Genomic DNA, 26,129 nt, shown 5'->3' with positions numbered 1-26,129 from the left:
AGAGCACGGACTCAATCCAATACATACTAGTACATCTCAGGACACCTGTGTAATAATGCGAGATTTCATCCCATGAGATACATCCCAGCAGCCCTTGCGAATCGCCGAATGACGTCATCGCCGAATGACGTAATCGCCGATCGGCGGCCGGACCCAGAAGTGAGGAAAGGATAAATAAAGAAGAAAATAAGGTATTCCCTAGCAAAAAAAAAGTTTCCATTGGTAAAAGTAGTTTTAAAGGGGATTACATACATCTAAAGTTACTAAAATGGGTGGAACTTCCACTTCAATAATGGCCCTAGAATTATTTCTCTCACTCCAGCATTTGCAGCAATACCTCCCATGTGTGGTGCAATTGCTGTTTATATACGCATGCACAACGGGGTTGCTTTTATTTTTTTTACTTTTTTTTTATTATTTTACTGTAGCACCCTCCTAGGTAGGTGCTAGTGAGAGAGTATAGTTTTGAGTTCTGTCTGCTTACCAGAGGGACTGCAGGTAAATCTATATTGTTCTCTGCCTACCAGACAACAGGAGTTAATAAGGTCTGCTCATTGTGCTCAGCATGCAATTCATTCAGTCTGGAGAGTGTTTCACGCTGGTCCAATAGGGGGGCATGTTGGACAGTGGGAGGAAACCTGACAAATGGGTGTATAGGCTTTTGATACAGTCCTGATGATTGGCAGAGGGCAGGTTGCCTCGGTGTATTCTAAGATACTGTATAAAAGCCAAGAGCACATGTGCTGAGGGGTCTTTCGTTGGAGAGTGAAGTCCCGGAGGGAGGGGGCGGCTGCTTCCTCCTCTGTAGAGGTGCCATGCGGACGCTGGAGGTCGTCCTGAGGGCCAGAGGAGTGGTTGAGAGGAGCTGAACACAGAGGTCCAGGGAAGCTGACAGAGTGGAGACCCTGTGGCTGCAGTATCGTGAGTACAAGGACTTGTGTCAAGGGGCCTGACCTGAGAGGGGCCACCCCTGCTCAAAGGATAGTCAGTAAATGGGTGTCAGCGGAGAGAGAGAGGATACTAGGGAGAGTGTCCTGAAGATAAGAGTTGTCCAATAAGTCATCTTGAAGCAACCAAGAGACTTAATTCCTATTCATCCAGAGTGGCAGGATGGGTTGACAGCCTGGCTGTCCCACATCTAGAAGCAAAGTAGAGAACATAGAAGTCCTCAAATACTGGGAATAGTTAAATTGGAGTATCCCACTATTTCCTGAGAGTATGAACCACCCTACCGAGCAATCCCACACACTTCTCTGGTGTCTTGATCACCTGCAGATATCTCCATCATGAAACTAAGATTTTAGAAGATGCCATGGGCACTACATTTTAATAAATTTAAGGATAGTATTGTGAAATCGAGCTGTCAAGTATTCCATTTTGTATACATCATTGATATGCTTATGGAGATCAGCTTGGGAGAGTGGCAATTGTTGTTTCCACTTCAGCTCTATCAAACATCTAGCCACGGTTAGAATGTGGTTAATCCATTTGACAGCTGACTTAGCTGTATTTGGTAAGTAAAGTCCTAGGACAAATTGAATTGGATCCAGAGGAATTGGAGAGTGAAGAAGAGATTCCAAAAGTGTTTTAGTAGATTCCCAAAAGGGACGTATTTTAGGGCACTCCCAATATATGTGATGCTTCTATGTCCCCATAGAAGCATTACAACTCCAACAAATAGAAGGCAGTATTGGGTTAATAGCGTGTAAGTATGTTTGGGAAATGGAGTCATGTCAATGGTGATAAGGAGTCTATAAATATCAGTAATTGATGCCCCGTCACAGTCCCACTGTGGGACCTCGCTAAGGTGCTTCCTCCAAACAGTGCCTCCTGCCCTTCAAACCCTTTCAGCAGGCAGAGAGCTTATATCAGCCCTTTTACCCCAAGCATCATACACAGACAAGATGTTGAGGTAAAATCCAAAGGAATGACTGTATATTGAACAGAAATGCAGGTTTTTATAGACTTCAAATGTAGGTCAGTCACCATATGAACAATAAAACCAAATATTTACCCAAAACATCACACAATGGTTAGATAACAAGGTAGAGTTGACACAAGGCTAATCCCATCATGTAGGAACCTCCAAGACTTAGCCAACAGGCAGAAACAATAGGTGACTCAATAAATTCAATTAACAATGCAAATTCACACCTAGGAGGCACACAACGGAAGCAACATACTCAACAATTAACACATAACAAACATGACCCCCCCCCCCCCACACCCTACTCCAGACTATCCAGCAACAGTTTACAACAGTCTATGAGCCAAACTCATACAATGTTCCAACAGTGTGAAAAATCTGATTTTTTTTATCTTCATAGCTTTCTTGAGGGATAATGTTGATCAAAATATTTTTGCCCCATTTGAAGGAGCCTCTCCCACCCAGTCTGCAGGAGGGCCACCATATTCCCTCTGACTATTAACCTGTACAAGATTAATTTTAGGGATGCACTGATCCGACTTTTTTGGTCCCGATCTTTTGCTTTGTGAAATCGCCGATCCCGAGTCCGATCCGGAAGTACTGTTTTGTGAGCTTATAACAAAATAATACTTCCGGATCGGTATCGGCAGATACCTTATTACATTGTGCATTCAAAATCTTAAATGTCATGGGTTTAGTCTTTAAGAGGTTAAACTTCCCTCGGAACGAAAAGATACATTGTAATCATTATGTTTACTTAACTGGGAAAGTTGAAAGGCATTTGCAGGAGGCTCTTTTTTTTTCTTTGACAGCTGTTCTCTGCTCCCTCACAAGCAATAAAGAGCAAAACCGGATCGGCCCGTGGATCTGTTAATTTTACCGATCCCCCAAATCAGCTATTTTGCCCGTATGGGGGCCGATATCCGATCCGAATATCGGATCGGTGCATACCTAATTCATTTTACATCTTTCCATCCATTCCAGAAAGGAAACTTGATTGTCCTTATTCAGAGAATTAATCCAAGCCTTGCTCCCAGCGTTCATCACACTGTCGTCCATCATTAGAGAATGATCTGCTCTCTCCATGGGCCATAATCAGTGGGTAGGAGGCAAGCCTCTAGTCCCCTCCAAAAGCCCCCGTCCCAGTTGAATCTGTCACAGGGACCATCAAGGCCTATTTTTTTTGAATAGAGACAATTTAGAAAACCACCCAGATCACTTTTATGTAGCGCATCCCTGTAGGAGCTGATGGTGAATGCAGTCCTATTTCCCCACTTATAGAACACACAGCCAGGCACCAAGCATTTTCCTTACTCCACCACTAGCTCCAAAGGACAGTCTAGTGTTTCTCTTTTTTTTGGGAACAATGAACTTGGATAGGTAGAGCACAGTGGGGGGGGGGGGGAGCACAGTAGGGGAGGGGGGGCAGCACAGTGGGGGGGGGGACCAGGGGAGCACACAGGGGCCCAGAGACAGCAGAACACAAGTGAACCGGATAAGAGGAGTGGCGGGGGCAGCTACAGGAAGAAAAAGGTGGACAGTGATTTCTCTACATGTTGCCCCCCCCCTCTTATCCAGGTGTACAGGGGAGCCGCACAGGCCCCCTGAAGCATGGAGCCTGGTTGCAATTGCAACCCCTGTAGTTCTGCCCCTGGTCCCCCCCCCCCTATCAGTGGCCCTGCAGACGTGTCCCATGGACACTAACATATCTCAGCTGTAAGCACTGCTATTCTGAATAAAGTGCACAAGTTGAGCTGCATCCAAATGAAAAGGACACCTTAGATATTTATCATTTTTCATCAGGAAGTCACAAGACATGGTTGCATCATCCAGCAGCTCGCCAGCTTTTATTACTCCTCGTTATCCTTTCCCTTCTATCGTCATATCACATGTTCTGCCATGCCAAGTATCTGCCTTCATGGACAATGGGACGGGGACAGACAGGTCGCTGACTCTCACAGCACTGATCCCCCAACAAGACGGCCGTCTGAATGATGGCGGGTTAATCACGTTCTCTGCATTTTTTTGTAGACAGATGCTGCTTTGTGGGCATAAACAGCCTGGTATCTGGCACACTCTGCTCAGGTTGTAGGACAGAACGATCCCGGAGCAGACAATGAGTTCTTTTGAGCTCAGTCTTCATCAGATTCAAAGGGGTCTTTGAAGTGAGGTAAAAACCATAAGGATCTCTCGGTATTAGCTGAAAATGTAAGTCAATCAGAGCATGAGTTGTGCAATTTCTATGCAAACCCATTGACCTTGGCTGAGGATTCTGTGAGCAGTACATTTTTTTTTTATAGTCTCACAGGATCAAAATCCACTGTCTAGTCCATGGACTGACCACCTCTGACCCCAAATTATTCTTCACTTTAACCGGTTCCCGACCGGCCGACGCCTTTTTACTGCGGCAATGTGGCTCTGCTGCGCAACTCAACGTAGACCTACGTCGGCCGCACGCAGGCAGCTGGGGGGCAAGCGTGTGCCGCCGGTGGCACGCTCCCGCCCCCCACTTGTCAGTGGGGACTCGGATGCACGGGGCAGGCGGCTCCGATTGCCGCCTGACACCCGCGATCGCTCCCTGCTGAGAGAAAACGGTCAGCTGTTGTAAACACAGCCGACCGTTCTGGAATGATCAGAGTGCCTGTGATCCTTCTATATGGGATCACGTGTCTCTATGGTTATTTCACAAGCCACGCCCCCCCCCCCACAGTTAGAATCACTCCCCTAGGCTCACATTTAACCCATTGATCACCCACAGGGTTAACTCCTTCCCTACCAATGGCATTATTACAGTAACAGTGCATATTTTTAGCACTGATTACTGTAGTAATGTCACTGGTCGCAGATTGCCGCCATTACTAGTAAAAAAAAAAGAAAATGACATACATTTTTCCCCTAGTTTGTAGACGTGATAACGTTTGCGCAAACCAATCAAAATACGCTTATTGGGATTTTTTTTTTTTTTTTACCAAAAATATGTAGCAGAATACAAATTAGCCTAAAATGATAAAACATTTGATTTTTAAATTTTTTGTATTGGGAATGTTATACAGCAGAGTGTGAAAAATATTGTTTTTGTTTTTTTTTTTTTTTTTTTTTTTTTTTTTTAGAATTGTCACTCTTTTTGTTTATAGCCCAAAAAATAAAAAACGCAGAGGTGATCAAATACCACCAAAAGAAAGCTCTGTTTGTGGGAAAAAAAGGACATCAATTTTATTTGGGTACAGTGTTGCACAACTGCGAAATTGTCCGTTAAACGAATGCAGTGCCAAATCTCAAAAAATGGCCTGGTCCAGAAGTGGTTAAAGTGATTGTAAATGCTTGTTTTTTTTCTTTTTTTATGAACATAAGTTATTATACTTTCCTTCTCTGTGCAAAGGTTTTGCATAGAGCAGTCTCAATCCTCCTCTTCTTGGGTCCGCACTGACTTTCCTGGCTTCTCTCTTCTCCGCTGAATGCAGGGCCGGCCTTAGGTGTTCAGGCGCCCTGTGCGAGCTAATCCTGTGGGCCCCCCTCCAGCGCCCTGCACATTTTCTTGCACTTTTTTTTGCACTTCATTTGACTTTTCTTTTTTATGATCACTAATAACTTAGCCCCCCTTACATTAGAGACCCCCCTTACATCAGAGACCCCCCCCGCGGAGCTCCTCTTACATCAGAAACCCCCCACAGAGGACCCCCTTACACCAGAGACCCCCCACGGAGCCCCCCTTACATCAGAAACCCCCCACAGAGGACCCCCTTACATCAGAGACCCCCCCACGGAGCCCCCCTTACATCAAGGACCCCCTTACATCAGAGACCCCCCACGGAGCCCCCTTACATCAGAGACCCCCACACAGAGCCCCCCTTACGTCAGAGACCCCCATAGAGCCCCCCTTACATCAGAGACCCCCCCACACAAAGCCCCACTTACATCAGAGACCCCCCCCACACAGAGCCCCCCTTACATCAGAGCCCCCCCACACAGAGCTCCCCTTACATCAGAGACCCCCCACACAGAGCTCCCCTTACATCAGAGCCCCCCCACACAGAGCACCCTTACATCAGAGCCCCCCACACACAGAGCCCCTCTTACATCAGAGCCCCCCTTACATCGGAGACCCCCACACAAAGCTCCCCTTACATCAGAGCCCCCCCACAGAGCCCCCTTACATCAGAGCCCCCCCCCCCCACAGAGCTCCCCTTACATCACAGACCCCCCACAGAGCCCCCTTACATCAGAGCCCCTCCACACAGAGCTCCACTTACATCAGAGACCCCCCACAGAGCCCCCCACATCAGAGCCCCCCCTTACATCAGAGCCCCCCTTACATCAGAGACCCCCCACACACAGAGCACCCTTACATCAGAGACCCCCCACACAGAGCACCCTTTACATCAGAGACCCCCACACAGAGACCCCCCATACATCAAAGACCCCCCTTACATCAGAGACCCCCCCACATAGAGCCCCCTTATATCAGAGCCCCCCCACAGAGCCCCCCACACAGAGCCCCCTTACATCAGAGCCCCCTCACACAGAGCCCCCTTACATCAGAGACCCCCCACACAGCACCCCTTTACATCAGAGACCCCCCACACAGCGCCCCCTTGCATCAGAGACCCCCCCCCCACAGAGCCCCCTTACATCAAAGACCCCCCACACAAAGCCCCCTTTACATCAGAGACACCCCATACAGAGCCCCCCATACATCAGAGACCCCCCACACAAAGCCCCCCTTACATCAGAGACCCATCAGACAAAGCCCCCCTTACATAAGAGACCCCCCACACAGAGCCCCCCTTACATCAGAGCCCCCCCACACAAAGCCCCCCTTACATCAGAGACCACCCACACAAAGCCCCCCCTTACATCAGAGACCCCCCACACAGAGCCCCCCTTACATTAGAGACCCCCCACACAAAGCCCCCCTTACATCAGAGACCCCCACACAGAGCCCCCCCTTACATCAGAGACCCCCCCGTACAAAGCCCCCCCTTACATCAGAGCCCCCCACAGAGCCCCCCTTACATCAGAGACCCCCACACAAAGCCCCCCTTACATAAGAGACCCCCACACAAAGCCCCCCTTACATAAGAGACCCCCACACAAAGCTCCCCCCTTACATAAGAGACCCCCACACAGAGCCCCCCCTTACACGAGAGACCCACCACATAGAGCCCCCCCTTACATGAGAGACTCCCCACACAAAGCCCCCCTTACATAAGAGACCCCCCCACACAGAGCCCCCCCTTACATTAGAGACCCCCCACACAGAGCCCCCCCTTACATAGTAGACCCCCCACACAGAGCCCCCCTTACATTTGATGCAGGAGAGAGCTTACTTACCTTAGTACGGAGGCTCACCACGAGGAGAAGGGCGGGAGGAGGAGGAGAAGGGGCGAGAGGAGGAGGAGCTGACGATCTCTCCTCTGGCGTCCCTAGAGAGGAGGGATCTGTCAGTGGCGGCGGATCGGAGGCTGAGATGTGTAAGACATACACAGTTCAGCCCTGGAGCAATAGGAGACCGAGGCACAGCCGCACAGCGGGAGGTAAGCGGCGGCCGCGGCCTGTGTTGGCCCTCTCCAGGCTGTGGTCGCCGATTACCTCCCGCTGTGCGGCCTGATCACGTGCGAGCTGTGATGACCGCACGGCGCCCCTGTTGCCCATGGCGCTCTGTGTGGCCGCACAGCTCGCACATTCCAAAGGCCGGCCCTGGCTGAATGCCCCCATAGCAAGCCACTTACTGTGGGGGCACTCGTGCTAGAGAGCTCCCAGGCCCCGCTCTGTGTGTCCATTGACAGCACGGCTTGGCCCCGCCCACGATGTATAAACACATAAGGGTGGATATGATCTCCATGTATATATACATAAGGGGGGATATGAGCTCCAAGTATAAATACATAAGGGGGGTATGAGCTCCATGTATAAATACATCAGGGGGGATATGATCACCATGTATAAATACATAAGGGGGGGTATGATCTCCATGTATAAATACGTAAGGGGGATATGATCTCCATGTATAAATACATAAGGAGGGATATGATCTCCATGTATAAATACATAAGGGGGGATATGATCACCATGTATAAATACATAAGGAGGGATATGATCTCCATGTATAAATACATAAGGGGGGATATGATCACCATGTATAAATACATAAGGAGGGATATGATCACTATGTATAAATAGATAAGGGGGATATGATCACCATGTATAAATACATAAGGGGGGATATGAGCTGCATGTATAAACACATGAAGGGGATATGATCACCACATATAAATACATAAGGGGGATATAATCATCATGTATAAATACATAAGGGAGATATGATAACCATGTATACAGTAAATACATAAGAGGGGTATGAGCTCCATGTATAAACACATGAGGGGGATATAATCACCATGTATAAACACACGAGGGGGATATAATCACCATGTATAAATATATAAAGGGGGGGGGGATCAGATCACCATGTATAAATACATAAGGGGGGATATGATCACTATGTATAAATAGATAAGGGGGATATGATCACCATGTATAAATACATAAGGGGGAATATGAGCTGCATGTATAAACACATGAAGGGGATATGATCACCACATATAAATACATAAGGGGGGGATATAATCACCATGTATATATACATAAGGGGGGATATGATCACCATGTATAAATACATAAGAGGGGTATGAGCTCCATGTATAAACACATTAGGGGGATATGATCACCACATATAAATACATAAGGGGGATATAATCACCATGTATAAATATATAAGGGGGGATATGATCACCATGTATAAATATATAAGGAGGGTATGAGCTCCATGTATAAATACAGAAGAGGGGAGAGGGGATATGATCCCTGTGTATAAACACATAAGGGGGGATATGAATAATCACCATATATAAATACGTAAAAAGGGATATGATCAGCATTAATAAACACATAAGGGGGGGGTATAATCACCATGTATAAAATATATGTTGTCCATATAATAAACCTGGTGTACAGTTATTCACTTTCAGGTCATTACAGAGGACAGGGGGGCACACTTTATGTCTGGAATAAGCGAGATTTAACCTCCACATATGGAATGGCTTCTTCACAGTAAGAGCTGTGGAAATGTGGAATAGACTCCTTCAAGAACTTATGTTGTCCTAGCCAGCTCAGTTCATTGTTAAAAAAAGAATGCCTGAATGCTTTTTTAATTGCACAGTATATATAACTGGCTATTAACAGTTATAAGTAATGCCACCGGAGATTGTTGATCCAGTGAATATCCAATTGCCAGGCTTTGCATTGACCAGGCTATGAGAATACTTTCCCTGTGCCCTCCTCCTAGCTGTACCAATGGGGTCTATTACAGGACCATGTTGACCTTGTATGCAACTATGAAGGTCACTAAGCTCTTTGCATCTTTTGCATTCCAGTCCAGCAGATCCTCCTCTTGGATTGTTTCTAAACCCAATGGTTAGGAGATTTACACTTTGTCCTTACTCCTGCAGGTGTACTTCCAGCTTCACATAGAAGAGGTAGGGAGAGGAATATGTTAAAGTGATTGTAAACTTCAATGAATTATTTAAAAATAACACTGGCGATTCCTGCCCCCCCATTCCACCATAGCAAGCTGCTTGCTATGGGGGCACTCCTGCAGGCTTGCTCCCGAGCTGTCCATAGACACCATAGACACACATCCATAGAAACACAGAGTGCAATTTGTCCCTGCCCGCTTCCTCCTCATTGGCTGTGATTGACAGCAGTGGAAGCTAATGGCTCCCCCTTCTGTCTCTGAGCCTGTGGGGAGGGAGAGAGCTGCTGCTCTCATGCCTGTTGCTGGATTGAGTTAAAAAAGGTAAGAAGACCTTCAGCCTTTAGAACCATTTTAAGCCTTTCATGCATAGTAAGTTTTTTTTTTTTTTATAAAAGTCTTTTTTTTTAAACATCCAAAAAAAAAAAAGCTCCTTCAGTGTAAAACATATTACGCTAAGGTGACCTTTTATGAAATGGATATGAGCAGTGATCCTGCTGATCACAGCTCATTTCCGATCTTTATTGGTTTATGAAACAGAAATGATCGCGGGAGAACATGTTCTCCGCTGATCATCTCTTCACACAGGAATCTGTCATTGCCTGACACAGGAACAGCCAGGCTATGAATCTGCGATCCCCGCACTTCACAGGTGATCTGTGCCAGAATTCACACTCCCGGGTTCACCAGCCTGGAGCTTGTGAAGCGGGGAGTGAAGACAGAATTGGGGGAGAACGAGGGGGAAAAAGGAAGATTATTGACTTCCTTCTTCCTCGTTCAGACCCCCCAACACAGTAATCATGTCCCCCTGCCATATTTATGTATATATATACATGTATATATATATACACATACATGTAGATATATATTTAATGTGTGTATATATATATATAATGTATGCATGTGTGTATTCAGTGTATAGATATATATATATATATATATATATATATATATATATTTATGTAAGGGGACTATTATTTATTAACATTAGTGGGGATCGTGTACTCAGCAGTGATAATTTATCACTGCTTGTTAAAGCGCGCCAGGGATTTTCATACTACTGTAATTTTGCTTTGTCTCACGAGATTACAGGCTCCCCATTCACTTGTATAGAGATCTCTGCCGTTCGCCGAGGAAACGATTCTCCTCTGATCACCCTGGGAGAACTGAAGGGTGCCAGAGGAGATCATTTTCTCCGGAGAACTGCAGAGAAGCCAACGGAGAAAAAAAATCACCCGTTCATAAAAGTACACCTAATTCTGCCCAGCATGCTTCATGTGGACTTCTTCATGGGCACATCTAGCTTTTGAATGTTAGCAAGGCAAAGCTGTGTTCACTGTTTTTTTTTTTTTAAGCCCGAAGCGTGTGAATCACACTCAAAAAGACTTAGCACCCGGTGCATAAAAAGTGCACACACGCAAACGTGAACACACAAAAACTGCACAGGGTGTGCGAATGGTCTGGCCTCCGAAGAGGTTGGACCTATACCTTGATCCCCCGGGGCGCAAGACTCCTGACAGGGACTGAGGTACTTCCTATGGTTTGCCTGGCCGAAACCTGGCAAACCCTGTTCTCCAGGGGGACTGCCGAAACAGCCCACCCCAAGTACTGGGTGGGGCTCCCCCATGAGAGAGGGCGAACTAAGCCAGAAGGCCATGTCCACCTCACTTATACTGTGCTTGGGGATCCCTCCAAATGTTTCCAGATCTTCAGAAATTCGAGCCTAGGCACAACATTCCCTGATGCAATGCAGGTGCTTCAATAACATATTGAGAATCACTCGTGATGTATTCTGGGATGCAATGGAGATGTTCCAAAGCTCGACATTCTGAAAATTTGCATAGAACTCTGGGGTTTTTGCTACATGCTGCAAAGCAACAAGGGTGTCCCTATGCATATCCTACAGTCATAGGGTGGTGCCCACCCAGTATAGGTATACATAGCCAGTTTATTCATGTTTATCAAGTGTATTTTAAGTTGTTCTTATTTACAATACTTTACAAATGTATTGATTATTCCATGCTAAATACTATTTTCCATGTGTCTTAGGATGGGCCTGTAAATCCTGAACGGTACTTAGCCTGGGCCAATGCCTTTCTAGTGGTGTACAGCATTGATAACAAGAAGAGCTTTGAGGGCTGTCTTCAATACTTGGAGATAATCTCTCAGTATAACAAAGGAGCCGTACACGAGAGCCCAGTTCTGCTTATAGGAAACAAGCTTGACATGGAACGGTACAGGTATCAAACCCTATTACTTTATTTATCTACTGCCTTTCTTGTACGTCTTATTGAGTATGTCACAGATGCTATTTAAGCCAAGTATTACTCACCCTACTACAGCCTTTCTCAACATTTTTAACAAGAAGGACCTCTTGAAAACCCTTTCAGGTCTCAAGAAACCCCTAACAAAAATTACTATATCTGCAACTTGCAGTACATTATCATTGTGGTCAGTGAGAAGAATGCTCATTTCATTGGTGGTCAGTGTTAAAAATGCCCCTTACATAGGTGGCCAGTGGGAAGAATGTCCTTATATTGGTGGTCAGTGAGAAGAATGTCCTTATATTGGTGGTCAGTGGGAAGAATGTTCCTTACATTGGTTGCCAGTGGCAAAAAATGCCCCTTAGATTGGTGGTCAGTGAGAAGAATGTCTCTTACATTGGTGGCCAGCAGGAAGAATTTTCCTTACATTGGTGGCCAGTGGGAAGAATGTTCCTTAAATTGGTGGTCAGTGGTAAAAATGCTCCTTACCTTGGTGGTCAGTAAGAAAAATGGCCCTTACATTAGTGGCCAGTGAGATGTATGTTCCTTACATTGGTGGTCAGTGGGAAGAATGTTCCTTAAATTGGTGGCCAGTGGGAAGGATGTTTCTTATATTGGTGGTCAGTGAGAAGAATGCTTGTTACATTGGTGGCCAGTGGGAAGAATGTCCCTTACATTGGTGGTCAGTAGGAAGAATACTCCTTACATTGTTGGTCAATTAGAAGAATGGCTTTTACATTGGTGGCCAGTGGGAAGAATTGTCCCTATGTTGGTGGTCAATATGAAGAATGCTCCTTAGATTAGTGGTCAGTGGGAAGAATGCTTATGGCATTGATGGGGTGGTCTGTGGGAAGAATGTTCCTTACATTGGTGGGGTGGTCTTTAGGAAGAATACTCCTTGCATTGGTGGTAATTTGGAAGAATTCCCCCCTTACCGATACCTAAATAGATAAATGGTGTCAGTGGTTACTTATCTGAGAGGGGGAAGTAGCTCTCTGTAACTTGTAAATGGCCGCTCTACCGTATATATCTTCTTGGTTTTCAGTACATTTTCTTTAGCCTTCTTAAAGAAAATGCTCTCTCTTTTTGCCACTCTCCTTTGAGTAAACAGACTTTTTTTCCTTCTTTTTATTAGTTCCTCGCACTTTGTTAATGATTTTGCTCAGGACAGGCAAAGAAAATAAATAATCAAAGATATAATGATTGAGTCCTATTCCTTTTGAAACACCGCCCTGCATCCTGACTCCAGCCCAAACAACTGAGTGCATTTCTTTGTACCTACTTTAATACCTCTGGAGAAGTCATGGACAGTATATATGCTTCACAATTGGTGGTCTTGCCCAAGTGTTCAGCATTTATGGATACATGTACTGTATACTAATTTATCAACACCATATTAAAAAAGTAACCTAAAAGTTCCATGGTCACAACATGCACTTTTATTTTTATAACATCAGTATTGTGATAGTAATACAAACAATATTTATTTTTTTACAATCAAATGTAAACTAATGCTGGCCATACACTATACGAAAAATCAGACAAAATTCTATTGTTTCGAACGTTCGGCCGATTTTCTGATAGTTAATGGATGACGAACGATAATCAGTTTCAAATTTTCAGCCTCGAAAATTCGATTGAAAATTTTGAAATATTCTTATTGAATGAACAAAATTTGTAAGGTTAGTGGCTTTCTCGCATTGGAAAAATCAATAGATTTTTGGTGCGATGGTGCAAGAAAACTTTAACCTGAAAATAAACAAAAATAAACTTCATATGTCCTTCTGCTGTTATACTTTGTCTATGGACAGTATCCCGTTTTCTTATGAGGGTTGCTACATGGCTACAATAGCAGCTGAAAGACTTCATCCGGCATTCTTAGATAATTCCGAAAGCTATCCGGATTATTCTCCTTCAGGTCTCTCAAAAATGTCATGTGAGAATATTTTTCACGGTTCCTCAGCCATTGCTTGGTCCATTGACTTCTTCTAGTTTTCTTCTCCTGTGCCTGTTTTGCCATGATATCAAGCATTGCTATGGCAATGGTCCTCTCATCCACATGATGCATACTGGATAGAAAGCTACGGGGATGCTAACGAAGCGAAGATAACAATAACGAAGAGGGACAGAAAGATCTGTCCACAACAAATATACGGTACAGCAAGTGGTCATACACGGAAGCGAAGTTGAGAGGTCAATTGTATTTCGCCATTTCCCTTCTAATGTGACCAAATAGAACGATAAACCGGTTAATTTATATCCATTGAACGTTTATCTTTCGAAATTTGATTGCTACATGATGGTAGTATCTTTAGCCCTTCTGAAAATTCTTTCGTTTTTTGAAATCGCTATTGTTCGATTTTTCGTATAGTTTATGGCCAGCTTTAGTTGTGAGTTCTACCTGTCTGCTGGCCATCTCTTTCCATAACGTCCTGGATTCCATGCATGCTTTGCAGCTTCTCTTGTGCTCATTGTTTTGTTTTACTTTCTTTCATTATAGTTACATAGTTTGTGAGGTTGAAAAAAGTCACCAGTCCATCCAGTTCAACCAATGATGTGTGTGTGTGTTTGCTGTTAACCGTACATTGTATACCCCTGTGGTCTTTAAAGTGCCCATCTAATAGTTTTTTTTAAAACTATCGATGCTCCCTGCTGATACCACTGCTTTTGGAGGAGATCCCACATCCTTACCACTCTGACAGTAAAGAACCCTTTACGCAGTTTTTTCGGTTAAACCGCTTTTCTTCTAGTTTTAGTGAGTGGCCACGTGTCTTTTTGATTTCCCTTTCTCTGAATAGTTTGTTCCTTATGCTAGGGTCGCCAGTACAGTATTTGTACATTGATATCATATCCCCCCTCAATCGTCTCTTCTCCAGAGAGAATAAGTTCAGTGTTTGTAGTCTTTCCTCATAGCTGATGTCCTCCATTCCCCTAATTATTTTTGTTGCCCTTCTCTGGACTCTCTCCAGTTCCAGCACATCCTTCCTGAGGACTGATGCTTAGAACTGGACGGCATATTCATGAGGCCGGACCGGAGTCTTGTAGAGTGGGAGAATAATCTCTTTATTTCTGGAGTAAATCCCCTTTTTTATACATCCCAGTATTATATTGGCTTTGCTTGCAGCGGCTTGGCATTGCATGCCATTGCTAAGCATTTTGTCTACTAGGTCCTTTTCTATCTTAGATTCACCCAGAGGTTCCCCCCCCTAGCGAGTAACTTGCGTTTGTATTTCTGGCCCCCAGGTACATTACCTTACATTTTTCAACATTAAACCTCATCTGCCATGTAGTTGCCCACCCCATTATTTTGTTCAGGTCTGCTTGTAAGGTTACCATGTCCTGTATAGAAGATATTGGCCTGCTTAGCTTAGTATATAAGAACTACCGTATTTATCGGTGTATAACACGCACATCAATTTTGAGAGGGAAGTTTCAGGAAAAAATCTCAAATTTGAAATAAAAAACTTTGAAATCAGAACTTTTTTTTAATCAAATGCAGCCTCACCAGTGCCCATGAATGCAGCCTCACCAGTGCCCATGAATGCGGCCTCAACAATGCCCATGAATGCAGCCTCAACAATGCCCATTAATGCAGCCTCACCAGTGCAGTGCCCATGAATGCAGCCTCACCAGTGCAGTGTCTATCAAAGTAGCCTCGCCAGTGCAGTCTCCATCAATGCAGCCTTGCCAGTACCCGTTCCACAGGGGAGATTACACAGAGCGGGTATCTCCCGCTTACCCGGCGGTCTCTGTCACCTGAAGTCTCGCCTCCTAGACCGGCACCTATGATAGACGTCACACATCCCAGCATTGGGCCAGTGTGTCATCTATCATAGGAGGCGGGACTTTGTATGACAGCAACTGCCGGGTAAGCGGGAGTAATCCAGCGACGCTCGCCCTTCCTTCCCCTCAGCCCCACCCGCCCCCCTCTGCCACTCTGTACACCTGCCCATGATCGGCCCTGCCTGGCGCCCTCCCCCAATTGCCTTTTTTTTATATCAGCGTATAACATGCACGCATGTTTTGCACTCAATTTTCAGGAGGAAAAAGTGCATGTTATGCACAACTGTTTAGTTTTGGTTTAAACATTCTGATCCGGTGCCTATTGTTGACTACCTATAATGGGGGTCAAATATATCTGGTAAGAGCTTTGTGCATGAGGATATTGATGGAGGATTTATTCACTACACAGACACGGGTGGTGGTTTAAAGGAGAAGTTGTTGCATATATACCGTATATACTCAAGTATAAGCTGACTTTTTCAGCATGATTTTTTATGCTGAAAAAGCCCCCCTCGGCTTATACTCGAGTCACGGTCTCATTTACCTTTTAAAAATGGCGCTGCCCGGCGCCAACACGTCACCGCGCATGCGCCCTCTGCCCGGGAATAGCCGAACGTGTACGGGCTTTCCCGAGCATCGGTGGCACATGCGCAGTGGCGTGTTAACGCCAGGTGGCGCCATTTTTAAATGTAAGGTGCCTCACCAACAGGTAAGTGAGACTCCTCCGCAGCCCATGCATTTCCTCATGCAGTGCTGCGGGCATGGTACAGGACATTCTCCTGTACCATGCCCGCAGCACTGCATCACCTGTGCCATGCCTGTACCATCACCTGTGCTATGCCTGTACCATCACCTGTGCCATGCCTGTACCATCTCTTGTGCCATGCCTGTACCATCACCTGTGCCATGCCTGTACCATCACCTGTGCCATGCCTGTACCATCTCCTGTACCATCACCTGTGCCATGCCTGTACCATCTCTTGTGCCATGCCTGTACCAACACCTGTGCCATCTCCTGTACCATCACCTGTGCCATGCCTGTACCATCTCTTGTGCCATGCCTGTACCATCACCTGTGCCATGCCTGTACCATCTCCTGTACCATCACCTGTGCCATGCCTGTACCATCTCCTGTACCATGCCCACAGCCCCTGTTTTGTGTCTTGTGGTGGTCCAGTTGGGTCCAGTAGCTGCTGTATTTCCCACCTTAGGCTTATACTCGAGTCAATCATTTTTGCCACTTTTTTGTGGTAGAATTAGGTGCCTTGGCTTATATTCAGGTCGGCCTATACTCGAGTATATATGATATATACTTTACGGGACTCCTTTTTTTGAAAGACTAATTTTACTTATTTCACCTTTATGTATGTGATTCACAAGTTTTCAGTTTTTTTTAGGTTTTTGGTCTTTTTTAGCACGGTCTACCAATCTTTTCTTATATTTTGAGCATTGCTTTTTGTTGACATATCGCTCTTTATATACCATTCTAGTTTATTTATAACTATTTATAATTATTTATACTTATTGTGTCTTGTGCGCAATTGCATAAGTGTCCAACACACTATTTATTATCACCATAATGACTACATGTCACAGAATTTAGGGAAGTAAATGTGTGGGGATCTTCAAAAAACAAGTTTACAGACATCAAGATGGTTCTGAATGAGAGGCGTAGGCTAGAAATAATTGTAATTCAGCGTGGAAAACAATATATGATTCTAAACTTTGACTATAAATTCACTTTAAAGAAAAACCCTTGGGAGGCCTTTCTCAATAGCGTTTGAATCCATCAAAAGAGAACGGAAATTAATTTTGTAGATATTTGCTGCCATGAAGCTAACAATAGCTACAGCCTGGAAAACATCCACCCTCTTTTTCCAAGAAGTCAAAAATATTTTTTTTTTTACAAAGCACTGGAGAGGCTGGTGGCCATTCTTTTACATTGGTTGGGATATGTTTGTCCCACTAATGGAACAAATAACTTATTTTTGCTTTACTTGAGCATGTGTTGCATGGGGAGAGTGGCAGGGGAATTGGTTCCTCTTTCTCTAACCCTCTCTTCTTTTCTCTGTCTCTCTCTTTCTATCTATTCTGTTCCATCTGACATCTATTTATTTTCTGTCCACTCCCCTTAATAATTCGGAACATGTTTTCCCTTGGGAGAATCTGCTAGAAAAGAGCAATCACAGTGAATCTTGATCCAAAGGTTGGTTTCCCACCCTTAGTTTCCATGACTGTTTTGTAAGCCCTTTACACTCCGTATACAAACTGCCCTGTAGCTTGTTGCTCTTGGTCTAAAATGTGTATCTTACCTGTTCCAACTTTGCCAGCTCTTGAAATTTAATGTGGAGTTAATGTATTAGGAGCATATCCCTCGCGCCAAATGGGTTGGGGTTAATTATAAATAAAGATTTATAAAAAAAGTAGGATTATGAATGTGGAAATAAGCAGCTGCTATAGTATAAAGTGTGAAGTGAAGGTTTATAGCCTCAAAATAGGAGCTACCTATATACAGTGCCTTGCAAAAGTATTCGTCCCCTTTGAACTTTGCGACCCTTTGCCACATTTCAGGCTTCAAACATAAAGATATAAATCTGTAATTTTTTTGTGAAGAATCAACAACAAGTGGGACACAATCATGAAGTGGAACGAAATTTATTGGATATTGCAAACTTTGTTAACAAATAAAAAACTGAAAAATTGGGCGTGCAAAATTATTCAGCCCCTTTACTTTCAGTGCAGCAAACTCTCTCCAGAAGTTCAGTGAGGATCTCTGAATGATCCAATGTTGACCTAAATGACTAATGATAATAAATAGAATCCACCTGTGTGTAATCAAGTCTCCGTATAAATGCACCTGCACTGTGATAGTCTCAGAGGTCCGTTTAAAGCGCAGAGAGCATCATGAAGAACAAGGAACACACCAGGCCGGTCCGAGACACTGTTGTGGAGAAGTTTAAAGCCGGATTTGGATACAAAAAGATTTCCCAAGCTTTAAACATCCCAAGGAGCACTGTGCAAGCGATAATATTGAAATGGAAGGAGTGAATCCAATCGAGAATCTGTGGAAAGAACTGAAAACTGCTGTTCACAAACGCTCTCAATCCAACCTCACTGAGCTCGAGCTGTTTTGCAAGGAGGAATGGGCAAAAATTTCAGTCTCTCGATGTGCAAAACTGATAGAGACATACCCCAAGCGACTTACAGCTGTAATCGCAGCAAAAGGTGGCGCTACAAAGTATTAACTTAAGGGGGCTGAACAATTTTGAACGCCCAATTTTTCAGTTTTTTATTTGTTAACAAAGTTTGAAATATCCAATAAATTTCGTTCCACTTCATGATTGTGTCCCACTTGTTGTTGATTATTCCAAAAAAATTACAGTTTTATATCTTTATGTTTGAAGCCTGAAATGTGGCAAAAGGTCACAAAGTCCAAGGGGGCCGAATACTTTCGCAAGGCACTGTATAGCGCTTGCTAATAAATTGTGTAAACATATACTATCAAACATATACTATATACTAGAAAACAATAATCAATACACATTAGAATAGATTAATAAATAATTACATAGATGCATAAGTAAATAAATAAATAAGTAAATGAATATCTTCATAAATACGATTCAATATAATGTGAATACAATTAAAGTCACTATATGATTTCGGATGGACTCTATATATGAACTTTTTTGAGCACTTATTGGGACATTAACCACTTAAGCCCCGGAGGATTTGGCTGCTAAAGGACCAGGGGTTTTTTTGCGATTTTTTACTGCGTGACTTTAACGGACAATTGCGCGGTCGTGCGACGCTGTACCTAAACGAATTTGACGTCCTTTTTTTCCCAAAAACAGAGCTTTCTTTTGGTGGTATTTGATCACCTGTGCGATTTTTTGATCACGCGCTATAAACAAAAAAAGAGCGTAAATTTTGCAAAAATAACAATATTTTTCACATTTTTTTATATGAAATTCCCCCCAAAAAAAATGTAAAAATCAAAATTTTTTAACATTTTTCGGCCAATTTGTTTTATGCTACATATGTTTGGTAAAAAAAATCGCAAAAAGCGTATTTTGATTGGTTTGCGCAAAAGTTATCGCGTTTACTAACAAAGGGAAAGATTTTTGTCATTTTTGGTGTTTTTTTTTTTAAACGCGTAATGGCGGCGATCTGCGATTTTTTTCGGTACTGCGACATTGCGGCGGACAGATCGGACCCTTGACTGACATTTTTGACACTTTTGGGGGTACCAGTGACATTACTGCAGTAATCAGTGCTATACATATGCACTGTTACTGCAAAAATGACACTGGCAGGGAAGGGGTTAACTTTATTGGACAGGGAGGGGTTAAGTGTGTCCTAGGGGCGTGATTCTAACTGTGTAGGGACATTCCTATTGGTGTAAAAGCAAAGATCAACCGTTCTACATAGTAGAACGGACAGATCTTCACTTTTACACAGGGAGAACTGACAGGCAGCTTGTTTACACAAGCCGCTCTGTCTTTCTCCCTTCACAGGAGCGATCGCAGTGTGACTGGCGGACATCGAGTCCGCCGGTCACACGCACTGACTTGTCTGTGAACGAGCCGCGGCGGGCGCGCGCCGCGGCGGGCGCGCGCCCGCCCGCAATAGGTTTGCAAGTCAGTGACAGGTGAGTGACGTACCGATACGTCACTCTGCCTGGCCGGGGCTGACCGCCGCAGTATATAGTCGTGCGGCGGTCGGCAACCGGTTAAGCACATAGTACTTTATTAATTGTATTCACATCATATTGAATCTTATTTATGAAGATATTAATTTACTTACTTATTTATTTATTTATTCATCTATGTAATTATTTATTCATCTATTCTAAAAAGTGTATTGATTATTGTTTTCACTTTGATAGTATATGTTTACACAATTTATTAGAAAGCACTATAGGTAGCCCCTATTTTGAGGCTATACACCTTCTCTTGAAATTTAATAAATTTTTTTGTGAAAGTATCCAGCTGTCATTGCCCAACTGGTTTGTATTAACATAGCGGCTTTCCCACATTTTGTAGCCCAGAATAATGAAAATGGTACAACTCAAGGGCCCCCCAAACCTGTGTCAGTCAGGTCAGCCTGTGAAATTTTGCATACTTTTTTGAGAACTGACAATTTTTATTGAGTTTTTACACAAACAGTACAATATGGGGTAGCTTTCAAATACAGGCATGGATGTTCCAAGAGTGTAAATATCCAGTATAACAAGGAACACAGTAAAAATGCCAAACAGGAGCAGGTAGAGAAGTAAATGACAATCGGGAATGGAAGCCCCATCCATGCTCCTCAGATAGTAATTGCAGGCAACGATATACATTGTACAAGAGTAAAAAAGCAAAAAAAACAAAGGTAGGTGTAGCACCCTTCTAGGTAGGTGCTAGGAAAAGCATAATTGTGGCCCTGTCTGCTTATCAGGGGGGGGGCTTATCTGTTAGCTAATCTGTCACATGCCTCCAGGTGTAACCTGTTGAGTCTGGGGAGGCTCCCTACTGTATCCAATGAGGGATCTTGTTGGGCAGTGGAGGAAACCTAGCCAATAGCACACCAGGGTTTATGACTTTCCCAGTGGGCGGGGTTTGCCGCAGTGCACCCCGGGATTGGAAATAAATCTGTGGGGAGCATGTGACAGAGTGTCTTTTGGCGGGAGCATCAGTCCCAGGAGGAGGTGACGGCTGTCTCTCCTCCTGTGAAAGTGTGAAGATGGTCCAGGCAGTCGGCCTAGGGAACGGAGGTTGAGCTGGGCTGCAAGGGATCCAGAGTTGCTGACCAAGTGGAGCTGCTGGGCAGAAATCTTCAGGAAAAACAGTATCGTGAGTACTCAAGATCTGCCCAGGGGTCTGCCTAGGAGAGGGGACCACTCCAGGGAGGTCAAAGGGGATCCAGGAGCCAGCTAACCAGGAATGCACAGTATAGGGGGTGCCAAGTAGTTAAACCCTAAAGTTGGGGAGTAAAAGGGGGCACCAGGAAGGGCCCTGAAGTGTTCAGCAATACAGTTTGCTTCAAAGTCAGCTACCTCAGGAAGGAGTATCTTGGGGAGCTTAAAGGGACTTTTCCTACGGTCAGAGGTGAGGTTCTAGTAACTGGCCTTGCTGAGGCCAGCAGCAGTCAGCGTTAACCAGCGTCAGAGAAGCGCTAAATAGCACCAAGTAGCATTATTCAGTGTCCCTGCCTAGTTGTGCATAGTTCAGTTGTTGGAGTATCCCACTCATCCCTTCTCCCATCCAAGTTCTCAAATAAACCCTAAAAACCAAAGAAACTGGACTGGTTCTTGTCTGAGGTGCTCACACTTTAAAACATGTCTGAAAGTACTGTTGTTGCTAGCGGTAACTCAGGGGGACCCACACTCAGCCGCTCCCATGGGACTAGGGCTCCATAGGCAAAAATAGTAGACATCCTTCTTGACATTCTCAAGGGATCAATTGTGAAGTACACATATAATGCTCAGCAACAATCCTGGCAACCCTCTGTAAAGAACAGAGAAATAGAAAAAATGAAGGAGAGCATAGGGAAGAACAGGTAAAAAAAGGGGGGGGGGGAGAAAGAGAAAGAAGGAAGAGTGGGAGGGGGAGTAGGAAACCCACTGACCCTGGCCCACTGTCCAATCCGAGAGTTGCTGTGACTGCACTCCGAGGATGTCTCATGCTCAGAGACTCCGCAGGAAAGTTTTTGCCTACTTTTGAAGGGTGACAGTGAAAAAATTTGAAGAACACTGCTGCAGAATATAACAATTTGAATGAATTCATACTATCTAGAAGAGGTGTCTCCAAACTATGGTCTGCGGGCCACATTCAGCCCGCAAAATGAGTTTATCCAGCCCACAGCTATAGTCAGTGGCATATCCTCAATGTGCATTATTGAGGATTAAAGTTAGCAGAATCTGCCTATGGTCTCCGCTTCTGATGTAAGGGGTGGACTCTGATGTAAGGGGGGGGGGGTCTGTGATGGGGACCTTGATACATAGGGGGACATTGATGGGAAACCTGATGTAAGAGGGGACTCTGATGGGGAACCCGAGGTAAGGGGGGTACCTGATGTAAGAGACGTAACGCCTACGGGGGGAGGAGTCTGACGTCACCCGCGACCGCCCGGCATGATCTGCGTTTTACATGATGTCTGCATTTGGCACTGTGTCAGTGCCCTGTTTGTAAGTACAATACTTGCTAATTTTATTAATAAATAGGTTTAAGACAGGGAGCATTAGATGTCTTTCTATTTTTATGGCACCAGATGTACCGTCTGCAATAGGGATGATCGAACGGTTCGGGTCCACCATCGGTTCGGCCCGAACATTGGGTGGTCGAGGTTCGGCCGAATTTAGAACTTTTTGCCCAAAAAGTTCGGAATTCGGCAACCAGAACCGACCAAAATCCAATGGGACAGGAAATGGGCTTTAAAAGCCCGTGATTGGACCAGAACCATTAGCAAAAGCCAATTGAGGGGGCAGAAGAATGCTAGGAATGTGATTGGAGTGACTAGGGGGTCCCTAGACCAATCATTAGTGAATACGCCCCCCAGTATATAAGATAGCCCCCGCCAAATTCCTACCATTGTTATACTGGACATGGAAGAGAGTGGAAGCAGTTCTGTTAATTTTACTTTAACCACTTAAGCCCCGGAGGATTTTCCTGCTAAAAGACCAGGGGGTATTTTGCGATTTGGCACTTCGTGACTTTAACGGACAATTGCGCGGTCGTGCGATGCTGTACCTAAAGAATTTGGTGTCCTTTTTTTCCCACAAACAGAGCTTTCTTTTGGTGGTATTTGATCACCTGTGCGATTTTTTGATCACGCGCTATAAACAAAAAAAGAGCGACAATTTTGCAAAAATAGCAATATTTTTCACATTTTTTTATATGAAATTCCCCCCAAAAAAATTTAAAAATCAAAATTTTTTAACATTTTCGGCCAATTTGTTTTATCCTACATATGTTTGGTAAAAAAAAATCGCAAAAAGCGTATTTTTATTAGTTTGCGCAAAAGTTATCGCGTTTACTAACAAAGGGAAATATTTTTGTCATTTTTGTTGTTTTTTATTTAACGCGTAATGGCGGCGATCTGCGATTTTTTTTGCGGTACTGCGACATTGTGGCGGACAGATCGGACCCTTGACTGACATTTTTGACACTTTTGGGGTTACCAGTGACATTTCTACAGTAATCAGTGCTATACATATGCACTGTTACTGTAAAAATACACTGGTAGTGAAGGGGTTAACTTTATTTGGGAGGGAGGGGCTGTGTGTGTCCCTAGGGGCGTGCTTTCTACTGTGATTGGCTGTGGCTTGAGCTGTAAGGACACTGATCAATGGATCTACATAGTAGATCCGTGTGATCAGTGTCTTTACAGCGAGGAGAATGACAGGTGGCTTGTTTACACAGGCTGCCTGACATTCTCCCTCTCCCCCGCCGATCGCCGAGTGACCGGCGGACATCGGGGTCCGCTGGTCACACGCGCGGGGGGGTCCGTGACCGCGCGGGAGCGGGAGCGCGCCTCCGCGGGCGCGCGCTCGCTCCCCAGACCCTCCCAGGCTAGTGACGTGCAGGGGCTGACCGCCACAGTAAATCTACTTGCGGCGGTCGGCAAGCGGTTAAAAGTGTCATTTAGCATTTATTAGTGTGAGGAAAGGGATATCTAGTGTAGTTAGAGTGCTCCTTTACACTTTAGTTAGCTTCAAAAATTTAGTTTCTGTAGGGAAAGTGTGAAGTGTCAGGGTGACCGTAATGTAGTGTAGGGTTAACTGACTGCTATGGCAGGGTGACCGACTGACCAAACCCTTCCATACCAGGGTGACCGTAATGTAGTGTAGGGTGAACTGACAGTGACTGCTATGGCAGGGTGACCGAACCCTTCCATAGCAGGGTGACCGCAATAGAGAAAAGCTACTTTCTCTTAGCTGACTTTCGTTTCCGTAATATGGCTTCGCCGCCGCCAGCATTTTTGGCTGCAGGCGTTGCTAGTGCTTTTTTGAGCACATGTTTGGAGTCAGACATGACATCTGAACATGTGTATAGGGGGTATATATACACACCCATGTCTGTATTTATACACCTGCACATATGTGAAAGGAGCAGAAAAAACTACTTGCGCTAATGAAATAATTAACACCAATATATTTCTGCTCCTATCACACCTATATATGTCTAGGGGTGTATAAACATATAAGTATGAGTGTATATACACCACTATACACAAGTTCAGATGTTTTGCCTGCCTCCAAAGAACCCCAAAAAATGCCCAAAAAACGCTAGCGTCAAAAAAAAAAAAAAAGCCCAGGTGCATCTTGCAGTGCATTCCTATGGGGAATAAATTTAGAAGAGACAAAGCCAAACCTGGCTGGCTAAACCGTAGCGTTAAAAAACTTATTAGGGGAAAAAAATTGGCCTTCAAGAAATATAAATCAGAGGGCACTGTATCGGCCTTCCAGCAATACAAGGAGGAAAATAAGAAGTGTAAACACGAAATCAAGATGGCTAAAATCAACTTTGAGAGACAAATAGCGGAGGATAGTAAAAAAAACCCAAAGAAATTCTTTAAATATATCAACAGCAAAAAAACTAGGGCAGAGCATATTGCACACATAATTAGCGATGATGGGAGGATGGTTACAGAGGACACTGAAAAAGCAACCGTGCTGAATTCTTTTTTCTCGTCAGTCTTTACGCAGGAAAAGGAAGGGTACACTGACCATGACTGTATGGTTAGTAGTAATACACAGGACTTGCCACTATGGCTAACAGAGGGGGAAATCAGGGAAAGACTGGATAAACTTAACACAAACAAATCACCAGGCCCGGATGGCGTACATCCGAGAGTGCTCAAGGAACTCAGTATGGTTATATCTAGACCACTGTTCCTGATCTTTGCTGACAGTATTAGGACAGGAGATGTACCAGGGGATTGGAGGAAGGCTAACGTGATTCCGATATTCAAAAAGGGCCAGAGACATATCCCGGGAAATTATAGGCCTGTCAGTCTGACATCAATAATATGTAAACTTTTGGAGGGGATGATAAGGGACTATATCGTAGAGTATGCTAAAGATAACAACATCATCAGTAGTAACCAGCACGGGTTTACAAATGGGCGATCTTGTCAAACCAATCTCTTAGCATTCTACGAGGAAGTGAGCTGTGAGCTAGATAGGGGGAGACCAGTGGATGTGGTGTACTTGGATTTCGCTAAGGCGTTTGATACAGTTCCCCACAAGCGCTTAATTTATAAAATAAGGTCTGCAGGTATCGACAGCAGGGTTTGCTCTTGGATACGGAATTGGCTAAAAGGCGTGTCCAAAGGGTGGTAATAAACAGCGCATACTCAGACTGGTCTGAGGTAGTAAGTGGGGTGCCCCAGGGCTCAGTCCTGGGACCAACCTTGTTCAATTTATTCATAAACAGCATTGAGGACGGGATCAGTAGTTCGTTATCAGTTTTTGCAGATGACACAAAATTGGCCAGGGCAATAATTTCACAGCATGAAGCAGATATCCTACAGAATGACCTGGACAAAATTACGGAGTGGGCAACGACATGGCAAATGAGGTTTAATGTGGAGAAGTGTAAGGTTTTGCACTTGGGGACCAAAAACATAAAAACACAAT

At 44.4% G+C, this 26,129-nt stretch overlaps 1 protein-coding gene across 1 annotated transcript in view; it reads left to right on the top strand.

The window, feature by feature from the left end:
- The window catches only part of RASL12 (RAS like family 12), a 134,567-nt gene that overhangs the window by 90,884 nt on the left and 17,554 nt on the right, over nucleotides 1-26,129 (top strand). The window contains exon 5 of the mRNA XM_082255269.1: nucleotides 11,508-11,698. Within this exon, the coding sequence (XP_082111395.1) occupies nucleotides 11,508-11,698 (191 nt within the window). The remainder of the gene's footprint in view (nucleotides 1-11,507; nucleotides 11,699-26,129) is intronic.

The sequence above is a fragment of the Pelophylax lessonae genome (genome assembly GCF_965119305.1).
Source record: "Pelophylax lessonae genome assembly, chromosome: 4".
NCBI classification, from domain to species: Eukaryota; Metazoa; Chordata; class Amphibia; order Anura; family Ranidae; genus Pelophylax; species Pelophylax lessonae.
Note: the sequence above shows the minus strand (reverse complement) of the source record. Positions and strands in the feature narration are given on the sequence as shown.